General features: G+C 40.6%; 1 protein-coding gene across 14 annotated transcripts in view; it reads left to right on the top strand.

The window, feature by feature from the left end:
• The window catches only part of RBFOX1 (RNA binding fox-1 homolog 1), a 2,033,116-nt gene that overhangs the window by 835,246 nt on the left and 1,172,354 nt on the right, over nt 1-25,516 (top strand). For all 14 annotated transcript variants that reach the window (XM_049111427.1, XM_025416573.3, XM_025416572.3 and 11 more), the window contains one exon: nt 23,051-23,113. In XM_049111427.1, coding sequence (XP_048967384.1) covers nt 23,051-23,113 — 63 coding nt within the window. The remainder of the gene's footprint in view (nt 1-23,050; nt 23,114-25,516) is intronic.

Genomic DNA, 25,516 nt, shown 5'->3' with positions numbered 1-25,516 from the left:
GCATTCTGTCTATGGCCTGTTGTCACTGCTTCAATCATTGAAGAAGGTCTTATGTCTGTAATCAGATAAGTGGCAGGTACTTGTATATGGCTCTGTGCTGGGATGAATTCTTAGAACACACTTTTGGTAATCCCTGCTCAGAATGGCTCATTTGGAATCTTGAAGCTTTAAGGCCTACTGGAACCATTAGCAATTCTTGGACATTAGTTTTCAAGGTAATGCTTCTCATTAATACTCAGTCACCCCCCGGAGAGTGTAGACCATTTGCTTTAGTTCCCAGTACTGTGAGAAAAGTAAGTAATAATTATATGTGGGTCCAGATTTTGAACAGAATGAACTTTCGTAGTTTTTAACAGTGATGCCCTGCTTGTAGAAGTTATAGAATGAATTTTGGGGGGTTATTTTTAGATTAACAAGGAAATATACTCATCTATTTAGTGATGGTGATGATTTTTCCTTCAAATCAGACCATTTAGTAATCTCTGAACGATAGAATTTTTCTTTGCAGATGTCACAGAGGTATTCTTACATTGATTTGTTGTGAAGGGTAGATATAGATTGAAGGAGTAAGTTAGCCCTCAACCTCTGATTGGTGCAAAAAATAAAACCCCACCAGTATATCTTTTGTGCAATCAGAAGGAAGTGAGGAGGTCTCTTATTTCAACTTGAACACTAGCTGGCACCATCCTAATCAGCTCCCATTTTAACCACAGCAGTAGAGGAAGGAAGAAATTCTTGAGACTACCAATGCTTATGTTACAGAACTGTAGCTATTCCCTGGAAATTGCTAGAATGCTACTCTCTCATGCCATTTTAGTTGATCACCTTTCCATCTTCTAGCGTGTCTGGTCTTATCCAGCATCTGTCTAATCTACAATACTAATTTTGACTTAAAACATAGCTAGCTGCTGTACAAAAAGATGCAATGAATAAGAATTATAAAATGGAAAGGTAAGGATTGATGCATCCTGGGGAAAATGCCTTCCCCAGCAATTTGAAGGAACAAAATAATGCAGATGTCTTCTGAATGTACTAAGGAATTAAGGCCATTGGTAAAAGAGAGCAAATTGAATAAGTAATATGAAGAATCAGCCCACAATAAGAGAATAATGATTTCATGAAGCAGTGTAGAAAGAAAAGGAAGAACAGGGAAATCTGAATACCTTTGATAGTTGAGAATGAAATAGAAATATAACAGCTTAACGAGGAGAATATAGAGGAAAGGCAACAAGATCATAAGAGATAACCAGTGCTTTTAAGCAAAATGAGAGAAAGAGGTTTAGAAATGTGGAAAATTGTGGCCACAGCATTTTTAGACAACAAGGAAGGAAATGTGGCTTGGATTATTGCATTTAAAACAACCGTTTCATGAATGTTGCCACTTTACCTGAAAGTAATAATTAGTCACATATGTAATAAGAACTAGCATGGATTATAATGATAAACAGCAATGATTTCAGCATGAATAATATGTGGATTGTGAAAAGAAAATTAACATAGCAATTTTCCTATTGTCACTAAAATGAATTTAAAGCAAAAGAGAAGAATTTAGTATCTATTAGGTGCTCAGTTAATATTTAAGGTGTTTATGGCGCTGAGGTTGTAGTTTTTGTTATTGCATAAATGTACAATTACAAATGAAGGACATTATGCTTTCCACTCTAGAATACACCAGAATCTAAATTCTTCTAGATGAGGGTCATGTGTTCTTTTACCAGGATTAGATCAGAGAAGATGGTGGAAACTACTTGCCTTATTCACTTTCTTTAGAATGTCTTAAAAACTAGATTTTTTTGGTGTGTGTGTGTGTGTGTGTGTGTGTGTGTGTTCAGATCTATATTGTACAGGATAAGAACTTTCTTAATGATCCTTCAGAAAGGAATCCTGGCATGCCTTTGGACATTGGTATTAAATTAAAGAAGGTGCCGCTAATAAAGAAATTAGCATTTTTCTGATGAAGTCTTATATAGAACAGTCTGGTGGAAGTACCTCCAATGGTTTCTCATTGGAGGAAACTGTTCCATAGATTTTTTTTCTGAAAGATTTTGTTCATTCATTCATTCATGAGAGATACACAGAGAGAGGCAGAGACATAGGTAGAGGGAAAAGCAGGCTCCCTGTGAGGAACCTGATAAGGGACTCCATCCTAGGACCCCAGGGTCATGACCTGAGTGGAAGGTGGATGCTCAACCATTGAGCCACCCAGGTGTCCCTAGATTTTTTTTTTTTTTAAGGAAAATCTAATTACATGTGAATTTTTCCTTGGTGGGAGGTATCTTTGAGAATGTACAAAGAAATTAAAATTGCTTAATAATCTAATATCAAACAGATATATTAAGACATTAAAGCCAACCTATTAATATCCATGTTTCTATTTGCCTTAAGTCTTGCTTTGTCTTGTAGAGTTTTAAAGAATGTCTAAAACAAGGAAACTGAATGGTTGGGAGAGGGGACTTGGCGTAGACAATTTGTTTCTCATTCCAAATAAATTCCTATACTCAGACTGATTATTGCCTCTTCCAGGTGAATGGTCTTATTTGTACATTGTCAAAAAGTCATTAACTATCTGTCTCTTGTGACTTTACACATCCTTGTTACCAGCTTTGTAGTTCTCTAGATTTGGGTATGAAACAAGTTGCCTGGGCAGCCCTGGTGACTTAGCAGTTTAGCACTGCCTTCAGCCCAGGGTGTGATCCTGGAGACTCGGGATTGAGTCCCACATCCGGCTCCCTGCATGGAGCCTGCTTATCCCTCTGCTTGTCTGTCTGTCTGTCTGTCTCTCTCTCTCTTTCTCGTCTCTAATAAATAAATAAAGTCTAAAAAAAAAAAAAAAAAGAAAAGAAACAAGTTGCCTGAAATAAATGGTTAACTAAAACTCAGCCTGGGAGCTGCATCCCTGAATACTCGTTTTTATTACAAAAAATTTTTTCAAAAAATTCCACACTGACATTCAAAGTCCTTTTTGATCTGGAGCCAGATTCAGCGTGTTCTCTGCTACACATACTGACATACCAAAGGTTACAGCATTCTTGACTCTGGGCACCTATAGTTTCCTTCATCTCTGACTCTATTTATGCTACTTTCCCTACTGGAAGATGCCAGAATCTTTAATTTTCATTACGCCCTATTTAATAGGCAGTATTAACAATTATTACTTTACAGATGGGAAAAGTGAAACCCCATCTATAGAGGGGGGTTTCTAAGTAACTTATACCATATCACATAGCTAGAGGTATTGGATCTGGGATTTAAACCCAGACACTCTGGCTTCAAAGTCTACATCTTAATTACAATACCAAACTGCCTCTCAAGACTTGGATCTCCCATGGGACTGTTCTTGATTCTCCCCAGGAAGTTTCAAACTCCTCCTCTTCTGAATGTCTTTATCACTCTATATGTGCTCATCATTTTCTGCTTTGGATATTTGTTGTAAATTTAGTCATTAAACATTCATTTCCTGTTGGCCAAGTCCTTTGGTAAGGACCGAAGTTAGATGATTTCCTCCCCTCAAGAAGCTCACAGTCTACATTGGGAGACAGGAAAGCAATAAATACCTATGAGAAAATAATCACAGGATAGAGAACTGTGAGATAAATTAGGTACCACTCGATTTTGGTGTGTTTTAGTGGAAGCATTCACTAAGACACAGGATCATAGAAACCCAAGGGAAGAGAGGCTCATTTAGCCTGTAAAGGCTAGAGAGGACTCTCCTTACAAAATGGTACTTGAGCTGGGCCTTGAAGCATGAGTGTGCTTTTCCTATATGAATGAGACTCCAGCCGAAGGACATAGGAGGAATAAAATGCCAGTTACTGAAGGAAGTGAGACACACCAGGGAAACACCTAGGAGATGTGTGGCTAGACTGTAGTGGTTATCATGAGATAGTCAAGAGATAAGCAGTCCAGATGGTTGGGTAAGGTGAGCTTGTTCTATAGACACCATACTAAGGAGTTTACCAGCATTCTCTAGACAGCGGGGAGCCACTGAAAGCCGTATATGCAAGTGAGTCACTTGATCATCACAGTTATGGTTTTCAAAGCTCAGTGTGTCAAATGAGATCTCTCCCTTTTTGGAACATTTCTGCAATTATAATGAAAGCTAAAAAGGAAAAGTCACTTTACTTGCTTAGAATTTCATCAAAGAGGCAGCCATTCATTCTCTTTCTGTGGCCCACATGGGTTTGTACCATCTCAGAATTCCATGAGGGAAAAACAGGAAGAATTGCATGGATTTTTTCCCTTAATAGGGTAAAGGGAAAGCATTTCAGTGGATACAGTGAAGATATAATGTTTGTCTTGCACTCTAAATAGTAAAGCAGAGATGAAAAACTCCAATGGCTGTGGGGAACCAAACAGGTACCATATAAAAGTGAAGTGGCTTGAGGTATTAGAGAGGAATGAGCACTGGGGTGAACACACAGTCTGTCAGCAAGCATCAACTATTCAGCTTACTGGATTTTTGCTATGTAGAAAAATGGTCTCAGTATGGTCGGGTATTATGGCTTATCAAGAAGAGTCAGAATCATAGATATTTAAGGTTGATTCTTTAAGTGCTGGCAGCTTTTACATAAATTGTTTACATGAGAAGTTCAAACATGTGACCTCTGGCTTCCAGCTTGTAGTCGCTGATTTAGACCAAGTAGGTTTAGCTCAGAATTTCTATAGTACAGGCAAAACTTGGGGTGCTTGGCTGGCTCAGTCAGTGGAGCATGTGGCTCTTAATCTCAGGGTTGTGAGTTTGAGCCTCATGTTGGTTGTGAAGATTACTTAAAAATAAAGTCTTAAAACAAACCAAAACAACTAAACGTGACTATGCCTGTTTGGAGAATGGCACTTATCTGTCAGCAATTATTTAGCTCCTACGAGATTCTGTAGCAGCTATAAAATTAGGTAGACAGGGTGGAGAATTCTTAGGTTAATGCATGTTTGGAAAATTGTGTTTTGGCAATTGGCACATAAATACCAGGTTGTCCTTTTGGCCATCTCTCTGTTATGATGTGTAATTCCAGAAATACCCCTTTTATTTTAAAAATGACAAGCATTAACGCACATGAATTTAAATAGAAAGATGAGTGCTGGCGCTGTGTTTTTAGGTTATTCCCTATTATTTAAGGAGGCAGATTGATGAGCAAGATACATGCTTGTTTAATTAGTTTTTATTTCTTTCCTGGTCCCCACTACCACCACCACAACCATCAAATTGCTGGATTATACTCGGGGATTTTCATGCTGATTCTGCGTTGACTGTTTTCACCATGACCATGCTTTTTCCTGTCTGTCTCTCTCTCTTTTTCTCTCTGTACTGCAGCTCCATTTGTGGCAGGAAGCTCTTAAGTGAGTCTTTACACTGGAGGTTTGTATGCTCAGCCTGTCAGCCTGTGGATCCGTGTGCTATTACTGAGTTTTATCCTCTGAGTACATAGCCTATAGTTGGGTTTGAATATTAAGTGTCAAACTCCAGTGCGCTGCTGAGAGATTTGCAGCAACCAGCAGGCCCCTTCCGCATCCCTAAAAGCTGCTGGGCACTCTCTTTTTTGATAAGCGGACTCATTTCACACATGTCAGATTACTGGGGTGTAGCTGCTGATACAGTGTGTGATGCAGAAGGTATGGTTACCTGAAGTTGGCCTCTTTCCTGAAGTAAGGAGGGGTTGGGGACACCCACTCAGGGGGAAAATGTGTAGAGCTGGCTGTTCACAAATGTGAAGGTTACTTCAGAGAGCCCGGGGAGCATTTTGTCAGTTCTGTTTGCAAAGAGATAGGGAGTGAAGGATTATGATCCTAGGAGCCGATAATGTCCCTTGGGCCACAAGCTAATCCAGCAGGACACCAGATGCAACATAGCCATTTTATTCACGCGTTTCTATATGGTTATCGCGGAGGGCAGGAATGGAAGAAAAGGCTTAGGAGATAATCATTAAACAACATCTTTCCCTCTTCTGCAAAGGAATCAGAGCCCAGGGTCTGCATGCATTTCGCCATACCAACAGTCATACCTACACGAGCACTTATTGAGTACCTACTATGTGCTAGACACCTTACCAGATACAATGGGCATGGTCGTGAAGGTACCCGATCTCAAAGAGATGTCATCCATGGAGCTAGTCATTCGTGCATTTATCCATTCACCAAGCACTGGCTGTTGCCTTGGTGCCAAGTTCAGTGTTAGATATTCAAATAAGAAAGAGGATAGACATTTTGCTCTAGAAGCAGAAAATCCTGACTTTATCACCGAAAAGCTGCGGGACCTTGTTCCTTGATGCCTCACTTTGCTCAACTTGAAAATGGGTATTAAAGCAGTTCCCACCTCCTAGATGGCTGTGATGAATTATTGGGCAGGGATGGTGATATAGTTGGAACATCTAGCATACTACACAACACAGATGTTAGTGCTTAATCTGTCATAAACTTATTGTCCAGAGGGAGGCCATAAGCAGGGTAACCACATTGAGAGGACACCCATGGCTCTGCTGTCAAATAATGGTTTAAATTCCAGCCTAACCACTTAACTGGTGACCTTGCCATTACAGTGACCATGGGTACTGTACAAAACTTCTTTGAACTTTAGTTTCCTCATCTGTAAAATAAGAATGATATTAGTGTTTATTAGCCTGATTCTACGGCACAGTACACTGCAGTGTATCTGTTGCCTGTTATTTTCCATCACACTATGGAACTGATGCTAGTCATACCTCAAAGAACCACTCAGCTCCGCAGGTGCCTCCTACTATTATGCACCACAGGTAAACAATGTATTCCTAGGATGTAGAAAACAGTTGTCAGTTTATTTGACAAATTTTTATTTTGTTTTTAGGTTTTCAGAATCATCAGAGTGTAACAGCTGGTGGGGCTTGATGATTCCTTTTCAGATGGAGTTGAATGCAGCTGCAAAGTGTCTGAACTTCGCCTTTAGCTAAGCAGATCCTGATGGGTTCAGTTAACATTGTACACGCATATGATTCACCAAGACCTTCCTTCTGGGTTGGCAACAGTGCTAATTAAAAAGTAAAAATACCCTTAGTGTCAATATACCAAGCAGGGTTCAAGAATGACAAGCCATCTCAAGAGAATGTTTCCCAAAGGTTAGCCATTGAAATGAAACAAATCATGGCAAGTTCACATATTTGTTGGATGCAAATGTAATCCAATATTTAAATGCATCACCTCGCCCCTTGGGTGTTAATGGAAAATTTGCAATTACAATCTGTTTTGGTTCATGGATGGACCTAGCATTCCCCACACAGTAATTTGGAGCTTAAGAGCCCAAAGAGTTGAACTGGGCACTGGTCATAGTGGATATTAGAGTCTACAGGGACCTTAACCTATACCCTATGTTGTCTTGGTCTTCGACTATGGTACCTCCTCCTCTCTGTGCCCAGGTAAGGAGTGTTTGCCATTGTAACCCAGTTAGGCAACCTACCTCCCTAGCGATGTTGTAGGTGTTGGTAGCTTCAGACCGGAGTGTCAGGCTGAATACAAATGACTCCAAGAGGAGGTAGGTGCCTGAAGCATTTGACATCCCCAGGGCCTCATCTGAATGGGTAGACCCATTTCCTCTTTTTTCCTTCTTGTCAGCTAATCTTCCTCAAGAGAACTAACATCATTGTAAAGTTGCTACCATTAGCCAGGAACCAAAGACTCGAAATGCATGAATTCATTTATTCCTCAAAACAACCCTCTTGAGTTGAGTGACATCACTAGGATTCTCATAGTATAGCTATAAAAACTGAGGCTCAGAGAGGTTGAGTGACTTGCCCCGAGTCACAAAGCCATCAAGTGGTGCAGTGCACATAACTAAGCAGAGGAATTGGCTTCAGAAATGTCATTTTATAATAGGTTCCTGAGCCTCTGTCTCTCTCTTTCTGTCTCTCTGTCCATTTTCTACCCTTTGTCCAGTTATTTTCATAAAACTCAGGTCAGAACATGTCATCCCTTTCCTCGGACGTCCTTCATGGATCCTTCATGACTATTAACCAAAGCCTAAACTCATTTATTTACAGGGGCTTAGGGCATGTTTTTGGAGTCTGGTGGGTCTCAGTTAAGGACATGAGTCTTTGTCTTATTACTCAGCTGTCTTTCTACAACTGGTTTCTCTGAGTTAGTTTCCTCAACTTTCAAACTAGTATTAGGAATACCTACCTCACAGAATTATTAGGGAGGCTCAGCTCTTAGTCTATGCAGAGCAGTAAGCATAGTGCCTAGCACTAAGCACATAGTAAGTGTTTCTTACAGTGGCACGTTTGTTAGGTCTGGCCCATGGAGCCTCCTACATTTGGTTTCATCTTTCTAGGGTCATTCCCCTCAATCACCTTACCCCACTTTGGCTCATGAAGACTGCTCATGATTCTCCAATATGCCATGAAGTCTCATATTTCCACTTGTTTCAGCCATTTTCTTTCATAAGTGGCAATTTGTCCATTTCTTCATGTTCCCCTTCTCTGACTGTTGAGCGAATAAATCCTAGTGATTCTCCATGAATCATCTTTAGTTGTCACTTTACCGTGTATGTCTCCTGCACCTCCACCCTCCCAAGTCAGAATGTGTCACTCCTCAGTTTCTCTGCTTGGAACCTTGTTTTACTGTTGCTTTTTATCAGCTCTTATGGATATAAGCTAGTTTGAAAAACAGCATTCTCATTCATCTCTGAATCCAGAATTGTGCCTGGCACCATACTTTGATGGTTTTCACCAAGGTGGGGGCTCAGAAAATTCTGATTAGATTAATGAGTGGATATACATGTTAAAATGAACAAAATAACTTACATTATATTCCTTTTAAAAATTCTTACTTCTTTTGAATTGCCGTTGAAAAAATCATTGAAGAAATAGAACCTGGAAACTTTGGAATATAGATTTTTCTTCCTTTTGCTTCTTTAAGTTTTCGATTTACTTAGATGCCTGCATATTTCAAATCTGAAAGAAATTATGCACACACAGATTCTAAATCTCTGTGGAATAACTCAGTTTCATATCCATGAATTCTGTATTTTTGATGAGTGTCACATGGTATCGAAGTATGTGGACCATGGGTAGAAATTAGCAAATTACTTTTTTTTCAAATGCCTGGCTAGGAGTTTGCTTTAGGATTAAGGGCTATTTTCTTATTAAGTAGTACAGATCTTATTAAAGTAAGTACCTTTATTAATGTGATACTTTTCTAATTTTTGTGAGTAGTTGAAGCATTTTTGGGTAAGTTGGAGGATTATGAGGTCTAGTTTCCTGAGAAATGAGTAAAAATAACATAAGTATTGCTGTAAAGATTCTTCAATGAAAAATATTACAGAGATAGTTTAAAGGAAGGTCTGAAACTTAGTAAATACTCTGCAAATGGCAATGTGTCCTCCATCTGAGCCTACAATATGAAGCTTCACTTAATAGAAGTTGTTAAAAATTATAAAGAGGTATGTTCAAGCATTTTGTGAAGCATTTTACATGCATTATTTCATTTAATTCTCAGAGCAATCCTATGGTATAGGGTACTGCTAGCCACTTGCCAGAAGAAGATGCTGAGGTCCAAGGAAGTCCATGGATGTCCTGATGTCAAACACAGAGAAAAATCAGAATTCAAATTTTACTTACCGTAGGTCTTGAGAACTTACCATTATGTTATTGTCTCTCATGACAAAACTGTAGAAGCAAAGATTTTTGTCCTGAAACTTCCTGTTTCTTATAGTTGAGTCTATAATAGTTATTACCTAGTAGAAATTATGCTGTAAAGAAAATATCACCGAAAACAAGTATGGGTGGTGTCACATTAAACGCCTAACTTTTGATGGTTACCCAATCTGGTCCTTGGAACATTTACCAAACTTTTCATGAGTTTGGTTTAGTTTTATGACTTTCCCTTCTCCTTCACCGAGATGTTGAGTGCTGTATTGATAATACCTTCCTGTCTAGCTATTTTTCCTTCATTCATTGTCTTTGTTTTTTAAAACATCGTATCAAATGGCTTGGTGCTTCTTTGCTGAACATGAATGATTTGCTATGGGGAATTTTCTTTTATCTTCTAAAATCCATTGCATTTCTTTTAAAATTAGTTATTACCTTCTGACCAGATGGTTTTCTCTATTTTTGTTTATTTTCTTTTCTTTTTTAGGGGGATTGCATGGGGTGGGAGTTTCATAACAAGAAGCACACAGCATAATCTCTGATGGCATTGAATCTTGCTGTTGGTCTCACTGATTTTCCTTTCTATAACAATGCGCATGAAACAGATCACCTGGAGAAATGAAAAGAGCAGTTTAAAAAACAAGAAGGCAAAAAATAAATAAATAAATAAAAATAAATAAATAAATAAATAAAAAACAAGAAGGCCCAACCCCTTTCTTGGAGAAATGAGGAAACCAAGGCTCAGAGCAAGTTAAGTAACGTAATTGAGGCCAAGCAGCTAGTTAACACCAAGAATAGGACTAAAACCACACCTCTATTGATGACTAATTTAGAAAAATTTTATTTATTTTTGCGGAATACCTATACAGGGAGAATTTTTAGATGTAAAGAAAGTAGCAATGCATCTTTGAAAAATACCCTCAGTGACTCATAAAAAAAATAGTGGTATTATCAGCAAAGGTATTTCATGTATTTTATAGAAAGGTCTCTCCCATCCTCGGGAGCACACCCTGCCACAGTGATTCTGTCAGGATCTGATGCTTACGGTTCTTATACATAAAGATAACTGCACCAAGCTTGCCTTGATAGTTTTACCATTTCCTTGAGATTACATTCTTGAGATGATGAGACCAGCTTGAATTTTCAGTGTAGTTGTGAGACCTTTCTTAGGTTGAAATGAATTCTGATAAGCTGATTATCTCTCTGAAGAAAATATGATGTCCACATTTCATAGCTTAGTTCCTATCACTTTAGTGCCATTTTTATTCTGAGACATCTTTCCTGGCCTAAATTAAATAAGGTAATAAGGTGCTCTGGAGTCCGACACATATTAAAGAGAATTTAAAAAAAAATTCAGACCTACAGGGTAGAGGACGGTTTTCTTTATGGTATATTTTCTTTCTCCATGTTGAAGTAAGTGCTGCTAGCTAGTTTCCTTTTCTTTATAGAGCAATGAGTTATGAAGCTCAAAAATAAAGTGTTCTCTGTGGTGTAAATAAAGCAGTAATCTGAGCAAATATATCACCCTGTGTACTGAGGCTTTTGTTTTTTCCTTTCCTTTTGTTTTCTTTTTTTTTTTTTTTGTCTCCTTCCGTTCTCCACTACAGTCTCGTTTATGTTGTTGTGTATTGTTGACACATTAATCTTGGTAATAGAAATGAAAGCTACTTTTCATTGAGAAATAGATTCAAAGTAAAAGATGATTAATGAACAAAAGCGTTATGCATTCCCAATGATGTGCTTTGTATCCCAGCTCTATAAATCTGTCTGTGTTTCAACCTAGTGTGAGCTTTCCGATTATTGTATCTATTTTCTACTTCATTCCAGTGGAACTGGTTAGTTTAGCCCCCGACAACCTTCCAGGTGTCCTGGAAAGAGGACAGCCATAGTCATGGGGAGGAGCTTCCCTGGGGTACCATATGCCTGACAAAGGGAGTCCAGAAGCTGGCAAAGGATGCTTGCAGTGCAGGGGAAGAGATTGTTACTTCACATCACGATGTCTGAGAGGCCTCCCTTTGTTAGCCTGTTGCTTGTCCCTGCACAATTTCTCTCTCAATGACAAAGAGCAGTAGAACTAGTGAGATGTTGGGTAATAACCAAAGGGAATTGGTTTGGAAGGCATGATCCACTGTGCAGTAGCTTCCCCTGCCTATGAGAGCTGATGATGGCATCATGGCAAAGCTAAGCTCATCTCTTGTAAAAGCATATCAGTACCCCTTTAATGACACCCCAGGCTCTTCTCTGGAACCACCCTTCTCTGGACTGTCCAAGCAGGTCATGTTTAGTTAGAAGGGGAACATTCCATTCGATAGAAAATATTGCATAATCACTATTTAGATGAGGGTTCAGGTTCTAGTTTCTCTGTGGAACTTGCAAAAATACTTAACCTCTCTGAATATCATGATTCATCTGAAAATTAAAGGTAATAATGCCCACAGCACAGGAGACAATAAGAATTCAATGGGAGGCTGCATGTAGATTGTTTGTCGCAGTGTGTGGCACAGAGCAAGCAAGAGGTTGTTGTTATTATTATTCTCTTACCCTTTTCATTGGCTTTATTTATATGCACTCACATACATATGTCCCTGTCTCTAATAAATACTTGATGAGTTCCTTTAAAATCACAAGATTCTCCATCATTTTTACTTGTGTCTCAAGACCCTCACCTTGGAAGGGGGACTTCAAACAATTAAAGTAGGTGCAGCTATCAGAACATCCACTGTAGCCATACTGCAAGCCCTCTTCCCTTGTAATCTCATTTAATCATTGTAAGAATCTGAAAAGAGTAATTTTCATTTCCACACTATACACTAGAGAATTGAGGCCCAGAGATACAAAGTAATTTACTCAAGGTCACACAACTAGGAAGTGCTAAAGCTGGAGTTTGTACCCAAGCAGGGATGACTCCCAAGGTCAGAGCTCTTCCTTTATGCATACACTGGTCTTGTAAAATGTGATCTGTTTTCCATCTGACTTGTAAGAAGCTGGACACCAGGGTCGATAGGGAAGTTGGGCTTAAAGAAAGAACTTTCAGGACAGGGTGGTTAGCTCACATTGAGACCCTTCGGATGCTAGAGGAAAATGTGGCTTTATTTAGAATTAGCCATTCACTCATCTATTCAGCAAATATTTAATGAGCACTGTTTTTATTCCAGGTACTGTGTTAAGTACAGAGCATTGGGTAGGGAACAAAACCTTCAGTGTCTGAGTCCTCTTGAGTATTCAGTCGTGGAGTTGAGCAGGAGAGGCAGATACTCATCAAATGGTGATGTTTTGCCATGTAGTTATAACTGAGAAAAATGTGAGAAGAAGCCTGTTCTAGGTTTGCTGTGGAGAGGGATCTGGGAGGCTGTGCTAAGGAAGCGATATTTGAGATGAGAGTTGAAACCATAGTGTGGGTAGAAACCACAAAGGTGGTGGGGGGGGTTCTACTTTCTCTTCAAGCCCTGCTGCTGGAGCCTGGTGCATTGTAGGTGTCACTGAGCCCTCTCCATTACCACTTTCTTTGCATTTGAAGCAGCAGAGCTGTCTGTATCAGATTTCTGCAGTGCTTGGTCCTCTCTTTCTATCTTGTGTTTTTTTATGTGAGTTTTTGTGGTTTCTACATGGTTGAGATCCTTTGGTCTCCTTAATACCAAGTTTGTATCAGGCCAGCTCCAGACACTGATGGATTTGGGTAAACTTGGTTCATGTGAACTCATGAACATTTGCTGAGAAGCCTCAATCCTCTTGGTGGAAAGAACTCCCTGGCCATTTTGCTATGATGGGAAGGAGCATTTTTGTCTCCCAAACAATTTTGTGTAACACCAGTAATCAGCCAGTGATTCCTACCCATTTCTGCTAGTCTTTTATCGTCCAACCTGAGAATCCGTCTACAGGAATTAGAAATCCTTCCTCTCCCTGATTTACTTTGCCCTGACCCCTGTACCTCTAAGGAAACATCATAGGCCACAGAAAATCCTCCCTTTAAATGGTGGAAATGTGAAATTCTCTGGGCTCACAGTTAAAATTGGTAAAGGAAACTATATCAGGGAAGCTGTTTTTTGAAGTTGGTGGTCACACTTTCTCTCCTGCTAGAAATGAGTCCCAGAGCCCCACCAAAAAACTCAAACTAGACAACATCTCTGTTTTTAAAAAAATGACAAGTGTACCAAATGTTGGTTGAAAGTATGATCTTTAGAGTCACACAAAATAGATTTAGATGCTGTCTTTGCTGATAAGTCATGGTAAGACCTGGGGCAAATTCTTTCAGATTCTTCAATGCCTAGTTCATCATATCAAAAAAAAAAAAAAAAAAAAAAAAAAGGATGTCATGTCCAGAGAGGATTTTGTAACTAAAATGTCTGGTACATGGTAGCTGTTCAGTATTGGATGGCGATCACAACGGTTTTGATATTTTTTATTATTGTTATTTATGTATTTATTTATTCAGATCTTTGTGAATCCATATGGGAATCTGTGTAAGCCACATATATTGAGGGATGGCAGTCTTCTTCTTTCTTTCTATTTTTTAAAGATTTTATTTATTTGACAGAAAGAATGAGAGAGAGAGCAGCAGGCAGAGGGAGAGGGAGAAGCAAGCTCCCCGCTGAGCAGGGGGCCCGACACAGGGCTTGATCCCAGCACCCTGAGACCATGACATGAGCTGTGAAGGTAGATGCTCAACTGGCTGAGCCACCCAGGTGCCCCAGTCTTTTTCTATAAAGGGCCAAGTAGTAAATATTTTGGGGTCTGTAGGCCATATAGTCTGTCACAACTACTCAGCTCCATTGTAACATGAACGTGACCATAGATAATACATAGATGAATGAATGTGGCTGTGTCCAGATAAAACTTTTACAAACACAGGCCATGTGTTGGATTTGACTTATGGTCCATAGTTTGCCCATGTCTGATCTGCATGGCAGTCTTCATCGGCACAGTTGCCTGGGCTTGAACGACTTGTCTGGGTGGTCCTGTGTAGGTTTTACCTGGATAACTCAGTTACCTAGGCTAGTCAAAGGCACACTTTCTTGGAAAAGACACACTGGAATCTCATATTTATCCTTGGTGTAGGGTGGTTAGCAGGGCCTCAGGGGTGGTGGAATAAGAAATATAAATGTTTCTGGAACCAGGTGATAACCTGTACAGACTCTCTCCTTTGTACTCTGTGTAGGCCCCTCTGCTTCTCTCTGCATTGACTTTATTTACCCGACTTTCCACAGATGGACTTGATCTGCTGTGCTTTCTCCTTGTCCATTGTGGTTGCTCTCAGGAGGTGCTCTTGGCCCTCATTCTGCATCACTGTGCAAATGCCATGCCTATAGACTTTCATAGTGACACGTCTTCACACCCACGTTGTAAATTCCTGAGAGAGGACCCTTAATGTTCATCTGAGGGTCAAGTTTCTCTGCTTCTATCATCAGTCCAGGGAGAAACATGGTGAATATGATCAAGACCAGATGCATTCCTGGTCAGGTGCCATTCTTAGAAAATGAGATGTGGAGTTTAGAGGCACACCAAATTCTCCTCACCTTCATTACTCCTAACACAGAACTTTGTTCGATACTGTCTCCAACTGATACTTTTTGACTCAGCACCATATTTTAAGTGCCTAGCGTGGGCCTGGCTACAGAGTGATCTCTCTGCTTGTACAAGAAGGACTTGATGATATTTCCCAGTGGAAAGCATATACTTCTTTCCCCTCACTCTACCCCCAGAAAGTTTTAATTTTATATAAATTAAAATAATCCGGTCTCATGTATATTTCCTTTCACGGAGTTGTTATTGCATGCTTTGACTTCAATGTCCTGTCTCATGTACTCGGTAGAGAAAATAATATAAATACATCTTGAAATTTCCCTAGAGTTCAGCTTCCCTTTTTATACCAGGTGTAGCTAAAGTTTGGAGCAGAATAAAAAGAGCCTTGTTGCTTTACACACACCCTGTTATCTCTGGTGGGTTCAAATACAATTTCTCCAAGAAGGCTGTGGTACCTTTGCTCTTTCTAGCCTTGAATCTGAGAGTCTCAGGATTTCTTTGGAGTACACATAGCAGCATCTTTTTGACAGACAGTGCAAATTAAAAGATCCAGTGTGGCCCGGGAACCAGGGACCCAAACTTGCCCCTTGGGTTTTCATTTACAGTTAGGCACTGCAGACACAATTATTGCTGACAGGGAAGCAGAGACTGGTGGCAGAGTGTGTGTGACGGGAGGCTCATGCCAACCCGTAATTGGGAGGATTATTTTTAATCAGAACATACCCTACAGCCCAAACATTAGAAATCTCCTGTAAGGCCAAGACAGGAAATTAAACACACCAACAATAAGCCTCAAAGGGGGGGGATGGCATGTGGGGTGTAATATCGTTAGTCTTTCGAAGGTCCCTGGAGCTTTGAGTAGAAGTTTGCTTCCCTAGGGAGGGAGACTGGGAAGAAGCTTCCCATGGAGAAGTCACAGATGCTTTACCTGAGCCCCTGCTGGACAGGTGAGTACAGCCAAATTAAATGCAACGGGCAGGCTAATTGATGTTTATTGCATTTAGATAGTATGACAAGTCGAATATAAGCCTTGACGTATGTGCCAGGCGCTGTGTTGGCCACGGGTGTGCCTGAGCTCTGCTGTCACAGTCTTCTGGATAATCTTATTATTTGGCAAAATTTTGTAAAGCACATGAAGACTTTTGTATACATATAAAATATATATATATATATATATATATATTGAAAGGACTGTTGTTGACCAAGTAGGCATCATCCTCTGGCATCTGATACGATAAACATTAACTAGCATTAGCATTTGTTAACAAACTAGCATTTGTTAACTAGCAATGCCAGGTAATTACATTATGCAATCCTCACACCAGCCCTCTGAGGAGGGCATTATTTTCCCCAAGTGATAGAGAAGAAAACTGAGGCTTAGAGAGGTCAGGCAGCCTGTGCAAAGTTACATAGCTTAATGAATGGGAGAATTAATTTGAACCCAATTATGTGTCTAAAATCTATATAACACTGTCACTCATAAATAAGATAAAGCACAACCTAAGGCGTTAAGGTGCTAAAGACTGTAAATCCGTTGGAGAGGACAGACATAGAGACCGTTGTCTATGAGTATTGAGTGCTCAGAATCACTAATGGAATTCTGAGTGAGGAAGAGGGAGCTCTTCATTGTTCCTGGTGAGGGCTCCCTGAGGACATTAAGAAATGTTTACCGGGTAGACAAAGAAGGAACAGAATCCCAGGCATGGGACCAGCTAGTGATATGAGAGGGGCATGGGACATTCAGTTTCAATTTTTTTGAACACTGGGTTTTGGATTTTGTTATTGTTCATCTCACTCTCTTACATTTATCAAATACAAGGTGAAAAAAGATATTTGGGGAATACTCGACGCAGAGACCATGCATCTGAAGGGATGGAGTAGGATGCAAAAAGATGATGTGAGAGAATCAACTCTCAAAGTGTCCCCTGCTGCCCTTGCTGTGTAGAATGTTTATTTATGTGTGATCACAATGGGAGATGGTTCTCCCTAGGAAATAAAGCACACATCGACAGTAGAATGGCATACTGGTTCTCAGTCTAGAGCTCAGGGTACTTAGATCAGTAGCAAATCCAGGGGCATGCTGAATTGTTTGCATGACGGAGTGTGGCCGATCCAACAATCATCCACCTGCAGTAGCAGCCTTTGGTCTGCAGCCTCCTGTAACATGGCTGAGAGTCACTGGATTCCCTTGGGGAGGGTCTCTATGTCCAACCTAGGGAGGCTGCAGTGTACTCCCCACGTTGGCTCACTCTCTTCCCATCCCAGGTGTGATTAGTACCAGCTTCTCCATGCCCCGTCATTGCCAAATTGCACATAATAAGCCCATATAGTACTGGCTGCATTACTCTGTGCTTGACGCAGCTTCAGACCCCTTTCAAGGACACCTGGGTACGGCTGGAGAGTGTGCACCCACTCACAATCATTGATTAAGATACAGCTTGCCAATCTGAATGAGGAACTGATAGAGAATTCCCCTAGCCAGGTGAGATGCCATCCTGTGAGACCAATATCTTACATGTGGCTCTTTTATTGGCAAGTAACAGAAACCCACTCAAAGTAGGTCAAAAAATGGGGCTATTTATTACATAGCATAGGAGTCTCAGCCCCATCCAGAAACCACCCTCCTATGGCCCCTCTTTTCTTGCCTATTCTTTTCTCTGCCACATTCTTCTTGCTCCAGAGCCTGGCTTCTTTTCTTCTTCTTGCTGAACACATGGCAGAGAATGGTGATCCCACAATTACTGAGTTCTCAGTTCTAGGAACTAGCAAAAACACGAAGAGTGCCTTCCAAATTCCTGGGAGAAAAATTGAACTGAGATCAGGTGAGGGTTCATCACTGTTGAACACAGCCCTAATGGAGCCAGGATTGTACACTTCAGACATGATTTCTGGATCTATGCTAGACAGAGATGGGGTAGGGGGAGTGAATAACTCAGAGAAGCTGTGTAGTCACCCAAAGCATGTCTAAAGTTAGCAACAGAGTGAGGAAACCTTCTTTCCATCCCTCCTCCTTTCCATCTATCCTTCCTTTGACAAATATATATTGAATGCCTTCATATCCACAACAGTGTGGACGGAGCTGGTGTTAAAATAGTGAGCAGGACAGACGCAGTCCCTGCCCTCATGGAGCTAACACAGTGGAGACAGGCAGACATCAGTCAAATCATTTATAATTCCATTTATAAATTCCATTTATAATTTTCATGGGAGAGTAATGAATGGGAGTATGAATGGGAGGATGAATGGGAGTAATGGGTGTGAAGAGCATCCCAGGCCGAAGATGCTGCATGTACAACTTCCCTGTGGCAGGTGGTGAGTGAGGTGTGATCCAGAACTGGAAAGTGCCCGGGGCTGGTATGCTAAGGGTCGAGAGGGAGGACATGTCTGGTCGCTAATAAATAAAGGCGGAGCTGTGGCCAGAAGCACGCCATGCGGGATCTCACGGTGTCTCAAGATAAAGACTTTGTCCTGAATGGAATCAGCACAGGGTTTAAACAATCGGGTGATACAGTGACGGTCACATTCTGTAGGGATTGCCGTGCCTGCTTCGTGGAGGCGTGAGAGGTGCAAGCCTGGAGCCACAAGGTGATCTTCGCTGCCCATTGCAGTCATCCGGGTGGGGACACCCTGAAGCAGTCCGTGGCACGCGGTGGGAGGGGAAGCAGGGTAGCCAGCCCTGCTTACCGAGCCAAGAAGTCAAACTGTATGCTGCCTGCCCAAGGGCCATCACCTCCAGGGTTTTGGAAGTAATTGGTTCGCGGTCCTGTGCATCCATTCTCACAAAGTGCAGAGGTGAGGGCAGCTAATGCAGGAAGCGAGCCTTCGCCTCCGTTCAGCCTGACTGTGTCCCGACGTCCTTTCCCGTTTCGTTCCCTTGCAGCCTTTTGGCTCTGGCATAGTCTCAGTGCAATGAAAATTCTACCCAATTCCACTGGGGCCCAGCATTCTCCCTTGCTCTTTAGGTCCTTTGAAAGAGTAATTACAAACTCAAGACAATCTTTGTTTTGTTTTGTTTCAACATACACAGCTCCTCTAGAACCCTACAAAGCATCTTAGGTTTTTCTAACTCTCTGGTGCCGTTGCTAATGACCATTTCTGTTCTCACCTTGTTAACAATGGTTCTCAGCCTTTGTTTGCTTTTATCTATTTATTTATTTGGGAGAGGGACATAGAAAGTGGAACAGAGGGAGAGGGAGAGAATCTTAAGCAAGATCCATGCCTGATGCAGAGCCCAGCACAGGAATTGATATCACAACCCTGAGATCATGACCTCAACTGAAATCTAGAGTTGGATACTTAACCAACTGAACCACCCAGACAACCCCTTGGTTTGCTTTTATAAAACAACCCACCTGGGGGCGCATCTTGGTGGCTCAGTCGGTTAAGCGCCTGCCTTCAGCTCGTCATGATCTCAGGATCCTAGGAATGAGCCCACATCTGGCTCCCTGCTGAGTGGGGACCCTACTTCTCCTTCTTACTCTCCCTCTATGCTGCATCACTCTCTCTCTCTCAAATAAATAAGTAAATCTTTTTTTTTTCTTTTTAATTTTTATTTATTTATGATGGTCACACACAGAGAGAGAGAGAGGCAGAGACACAGGCAGAGGGAGAAGCAGGCTCCATGCACCGGGAGCCCGACATGGGATTCGATCCCGGGTCTCCAGGATCGCGCCCTGGGCCAAAGGCAGGCGCCAAATCGCTGCGCCACCCAGGGATCCCTAAATAAGTAAATCTTAAAAAAAAAATCTACCTGGAGGATTTAAAAAAAAATATTTTATTTATTTATTCACGGGAGACACAGAGAGAGAAACAGAGACAGAGAAGTTCCCTGAGGGGAGCCTGATATGAGACTTGATCCCTGCATCCAGGATCATGCCCTGAGCCGAAGATATATGCTCAACCACTGGGCAACCCAGGCCACCCTGCCTGGAAGATTTGATGGATTCTTGTTAGTAAGGGGGTGTGGTTATAAAATTCATTTCAAGTGCACATTGGATTAAAAGAAGATCTAAATGTGAGCATAAAGCTGACATGGATGAGAAGTTAACATTATCATCAGGGTACCAAGTATGGGAACACAATGAAGGTCATTTTTCTTAGGGAGAACCTCCCTCTGGAATGAAGTTCAGTGCCCTTCCTTGGAGCCATACCACTTGGGGTGAGTGAGGAATCACTGTTTATGCTGTCCAGTGTAGTGAGCCACTGCTAAATGGCTGGGCGCTGTGCCAGACGGTGAGGCTACCAAGTTGAAAAAAAAAAAAAATGTCCTTGTCCTCCAGGAGTTCACAGCCTGAGCAGGCCAACTCTACAGTGGGTTAGAGTGTACGACTTTTATTCAGATAGAGGCGTATGTGAAAGACCACAGGGCCCATGGAAATAATTCAATCCAGCTGGACGGGTCGATGAAAGTAACAGAGAGAAGTTCACATTTGGGTGCACTTGTGCCTTTTGAGTAGTTCAATTTAGCTTGATCCTAGAGTATGTGAGTGAGTGTATGGAGGGAAGGAGGAAGTGACTGGAGAGGGTCAAGAAGGTTGAACCTGATGATAGGAGCTGTTGGTTATTTTTAATTAAATAAGAAGATGCATGCATATTTTGATACAAAGCCTGGGTATACTATGGGTCCAATAAAACTATTATATGACTACTTTTCTATTATTAGCATCATTAATATTTTTTATTATTACTAGGACACAGATAATTCTCCAACTGAGGCATTCTATGAATTTATAGAAGATAATTATATACTTTGACTATTCATTTCCTAAATGTTCCTACTTCCTTTTCCCAAATCCCCTTCTTTCCCTTCACGTGGTCATATTCTTCTCAGCATGAAGATCTCAGCTCCATTGCCACTTCCCTGACAAAGTCTTCCCCAACACCCCTGATTGAGATCTGTTTTCCCCATGGACTGTAGGCACCAAGAGGGCAGTGCTTGGCATAAAAAGGGGCTTAATAAATAATAATAAACTTTTATACAAACTTCTGGTTATAAAATGAGTAAGTCATGAGGGTGAAAAGTACATTATAGGAAATAGAGTCAGTGGTATCATAACAACTTTGTATGGTGGAGAGGTAGTAACTATTTGCTGTGCTGAGCACTTCATAATGTATATAATCGTCAAATTACTATCGTATACCTGAAGCTAATAAAATATTGTCTGTAATTATACCTCAATAATAATAGTAGTAGTAATAATAATGATAATAATAATACTTCAATAATAATAGTAGTAGAAATAATAATAATAATCATCATCATCATCATCATCATCAACTTTTAAACGGCATTGACTTTGTGCCAGGCACAATGTTAAGTGCCTTACAAATAGTAACTTTTAATACCTCAATCTATTGAGATAAGTAGTTTATTTATTCTCATTTTATAGATAAGGAAGCTGAGACAAGGAAAAACTAAGTGACTCAATCACGTTCACAAAGCTAATAGGTAGCAGAGCCTTGGATGACTGGGATGGATAGATGAATGGAAGGAAGGAAGAAAGGACAGATAAATGAGCTATTGTCACCACCATCCTTACCATTTCATAGCTGTATATACCCTCAGGCTTCTCCAGAGATAAATCTCTTCTTCCATTATTTTGAAACCACTCAGGGTTCTCAGAAGGTCAAATTTATCAACATCAGTGGCTCATCAAATGTGAAGATTTTTTTTAAAAAGTCCATTATATTAAAATATTAAGAAAGAGGGATCCCTGGGTGGCTCAGTGGTTTGGCGCCTGCCTTTGGCCAAGAGCGTGGTCCTGGAGTCCTGGGATCGAGTCCCACATCGGGCTCCTGGCATGGAGCCTGCTTCTCTCTCTGCTTCTCTCTCTCTCTGTCTCTGTCTCTGTCTCTCTCTCTCTCTATCTCTCTATGTCTATCATGAATAAATAAATAAAATATTTAAAAAATAAAATATTAAGAAGGGGAGCATATTTTCCAAACATTTATCTCTGAAATCTGTGAGTTACATTGAGACTGGGTATACATTGTGTCACTATTTGAGAGGAGTAATAGAAAGAGCACTAGATCAGGATCCTAGAACCCTGCAAACCAACCTCATCTCTGCTACTTGTGTAGCACCCCAGAGGGTGAAGGGATCAGGATCAACCCTTTTGAGTATAGGGCACCATGTAACTCTTTTAGAGCTATTAGTAAATCTTTCTGGTTGGCAATGACCTCTCCCCCCGACTCATTGAATTATATGAGATTGTAATGGCCATTTGCAGTTTGTGTGATATTTTATTTATTTAAATAGCAATGAACATGGATCTTATGCTTCTGATTGGGTGATGATGTTTGTGAAATTGATTATTGATGGGACGCCTTATATCACAGTTTCATTGCACAATGGAGTCGCTTTGAATGTTATCGATCATGGGATCGAGCATTATAGAATCCTAGAGTTCTACGGTTGAAAAGATATTTAGGGTTTATTTCATTTCACCTAACTCCATGCAGGAAAATTTATAATAACATCTCTGAAAGATTGACTTTTCATCTTTCCTTGAAAACATCCTGTGGCATAGAGCTCACGTGTAAGGCAAGAGTTATAGCAGAGTGGTTCTAAACTTGATGTCCATTGGCTAAGTTCAAATCCAGGCTCTACTACCTGCAGGCATATTTTGTGCAACTTCCTTGAGCTGTCTGCACCTTGGTTCCCTCTTCTGAAATAGAGAAAATCGTAACACCTTTCTCATTGGAACGTGAAAGAACTAAATGAAAATATATTGAAAGACTTGATCTTAATTATTTTCATCAGCACCACCACCAGCCCCAGCACCACCACCATCATTGTTAAATCCACAGTATCAAGAGCCAATTTCAGAGGTTAGCCAGCGAGGACTATGACAAAAAAGGTGGAAGCACAATACAAGAATACATTCCTCGGCACTAAAGTCTTCTCCTCTCTTCTTCCCTAGGAAACTGCTCAAAGAACTCATGCCAGTGGAACTTACAGCTTCCTTGATCGGACTCAGCATTCAGTAAGTGCGAACACTTTTGAACCTTCATTACATAAATACATCTATTTCTTTGATCGTGTTCGAGATGAAAAGCTCTCTTCAGCAGGCCTGAAGTCCCCACAAACACTGCGCTGCCTGCCTGTGTCTTTCTTTTCTGCACTACTGCATTGGATTCAGAGGTGAGGGGAGGGTTTGCTAGCCAGAACCCCCACAAGGAACACAGGAAATGTATGTGCGTGTCGGTGGGTTAACCCTACCACTACTGGCTGGGGGTAAAAATAAAAATGTGCTTTTGTTGTCCTTTTGTTCCCTAAGCTTTTCTCATTAGGAGATATCTTGTTCCTCTCTCCCAGTTGCATGACCCTGCAAAGCAGAAAGAAATGCCAGCAAAACAGATCAGTTACTGAGACCACATATTTCTTGAGGCATTTAAGAACAATTCACTTTAGTCTAGAATACATTACTACTATATAAAAAGTACTGCAGAAAAAGAAATTCTATACTTTAAGATGCCGGGGTACATTTCAGAAATTTCATTTGTTTTTAGCAAGTAAGCACTTTCCGCCGTCTGCCTTTCTTATTGTGCGCAAGGACTTTATTTTTGGTGAAGCCAGCAGTATTTTCTCCGATTTCCCCGACTCTTATTTTTTATGATACTCTAACTAGCATTTGAGGTGGTGGTGTTTTTACAGAAGCACCTTCCTAAAACCTTGGACATCTGCACTCTTCTGTAGTAGTTCTGTGCGCAAACAACTTGTTTTATGAATCAATCTGTAATAAATATCAAAGTTTTAAAAGGCTGACTTAAGGAAATATTTATCTTTTTTCAAGACATAGCTTCCTTTGTAAGGCATCAGAATTTTTTTTAACATGTCCTACTTCTGATATTGCTGGAGTATAATTTGATATATCAAATATCATAAAGGGGCAGGTAAAATTGGAGGCTGTGAGACTCCAGGCCTGGAAGAGGCTGATCAGAGAGAATTCTTTGCCCTCAGTGGTACTGCATGAACTCCCCTTTTGGCTACAGAATTTGCATATGTGAATGGTAGAAGAGGGAGGAGACAGAAAGAAAGAAAAAAAAGATGGTGTATCCGCTGTTCGCTACATCAGAGTGACTTAGCGTAACCCTGATCAGCTAAAGCTTGTATCACACAGGAGATTAGACCTACAGCTTTTGTTCCCAATAATAAAGGAATTTTCATGTCTAATTCCCTACATGCCACATCTATCTTTCAATGCCTTTGAAGTTCAGGCTACAGCATTTTCTAAAAACTGTGAGTTTTTGTAAGTGGAAAGGAGGGGCTGTTTGGCATGAAGTCTGTTCAAATCTGTTTGGTGTGAAGTTAAATATGCATGTTACTTTATCTTTTTCTGTTTCAAGCAGTATCCTTCTCATAGATGCCTTTGTGGTGCTGGAGCAGGAAGGGTAAGGATGAAGGGAAGAAGGTTTCAAAGATGGGTTTTCAGATTATGTGTGACCCTCCCACCTTCCTCTCTACCTTCTCAACATGATACAAATTACTGCTTTTCAGAAAGGAATCCATGTTCTAACTCTGGATTGGGGCTGAAATTTCTAACCTAGGGGAGGCTCTGGTCCCTGAGATAATTAGTACAGTGTTGTAAGGAGCTCATGTTAATTTGTCTTTGGATATGGTATTTCCATATCTACGATTGCAGTCTAAAGAGGAAAAAATTATTAATTTGCTGCTCCACACCAGTGTGTAGATATCTGATAATTTAAAAAAAAATTAAAAGGAAGAAATGGAAAAACTCCTCACTGGGGATATTTAGAGCAGCTGCCCAATTTCTGTGTACCTAATAGATTGTGATGCTTTCCTTGTAATCATAGCTTCGCTGGAGCAGTGAACCTCAGTCAATGTCCAGGACTAGAAGTCACTTCCCCTAGAACTGAAATTGAGTTCTAGGAGGTTGCTTGGTTATCGGGAAAGAAGATGACCAGAAGTCTACATTAGCCACGTGCCTGGGTCTTGGGTTCTTCTTACCAATTACACGTATGGTACATTGCTGGTTAGGAAATTTCTTCTTGTGGGATTTTACTGGGAACAACAGCTCTGCATTTAGAATTTACACACATCTAACATTGTGCCTGAGCTGATGTGACTCTCCTACCTTGGTCCATGTCAGGGTTTTAATGTCTCTGTTGGCTTTAGAAAATCAGTGTTCATTTACTAATTCCAAAATCTGGTTATCTTTCACTCTTCGATCTTTTCCAGAGTGTTACATTTGCATTGGTGCCCTTTGGCTGATGTACATAATACAGAGTTAGCTCTTACAAACCAGTATCTATCTAGGATTTTAGCTCTCCACATTCCTTTGTGATCTGTATACACAAAGGAAAGCTAACAGGAGGCTGGTAGTAGTAGGGATCCTTGGTTGAACTTCAGCTTCAGAGTAATTTCC

Source organism: Canis lupus, chromosome 6, assembly GCF_003254725.2.
Source record: "Canis lupus dingo isolate Sandy chromosome 6, ASM325472v2, whole genome shotgun sequence".
Lineage (NCBI taxonomy): Eukaryota > Metazoa > Chordata > Mammalia > Carnivora > Canidae > Canis > Canis lupus.
This window is presented reverse-complemented; position numbering and strand designations above follow the sequence as displayed.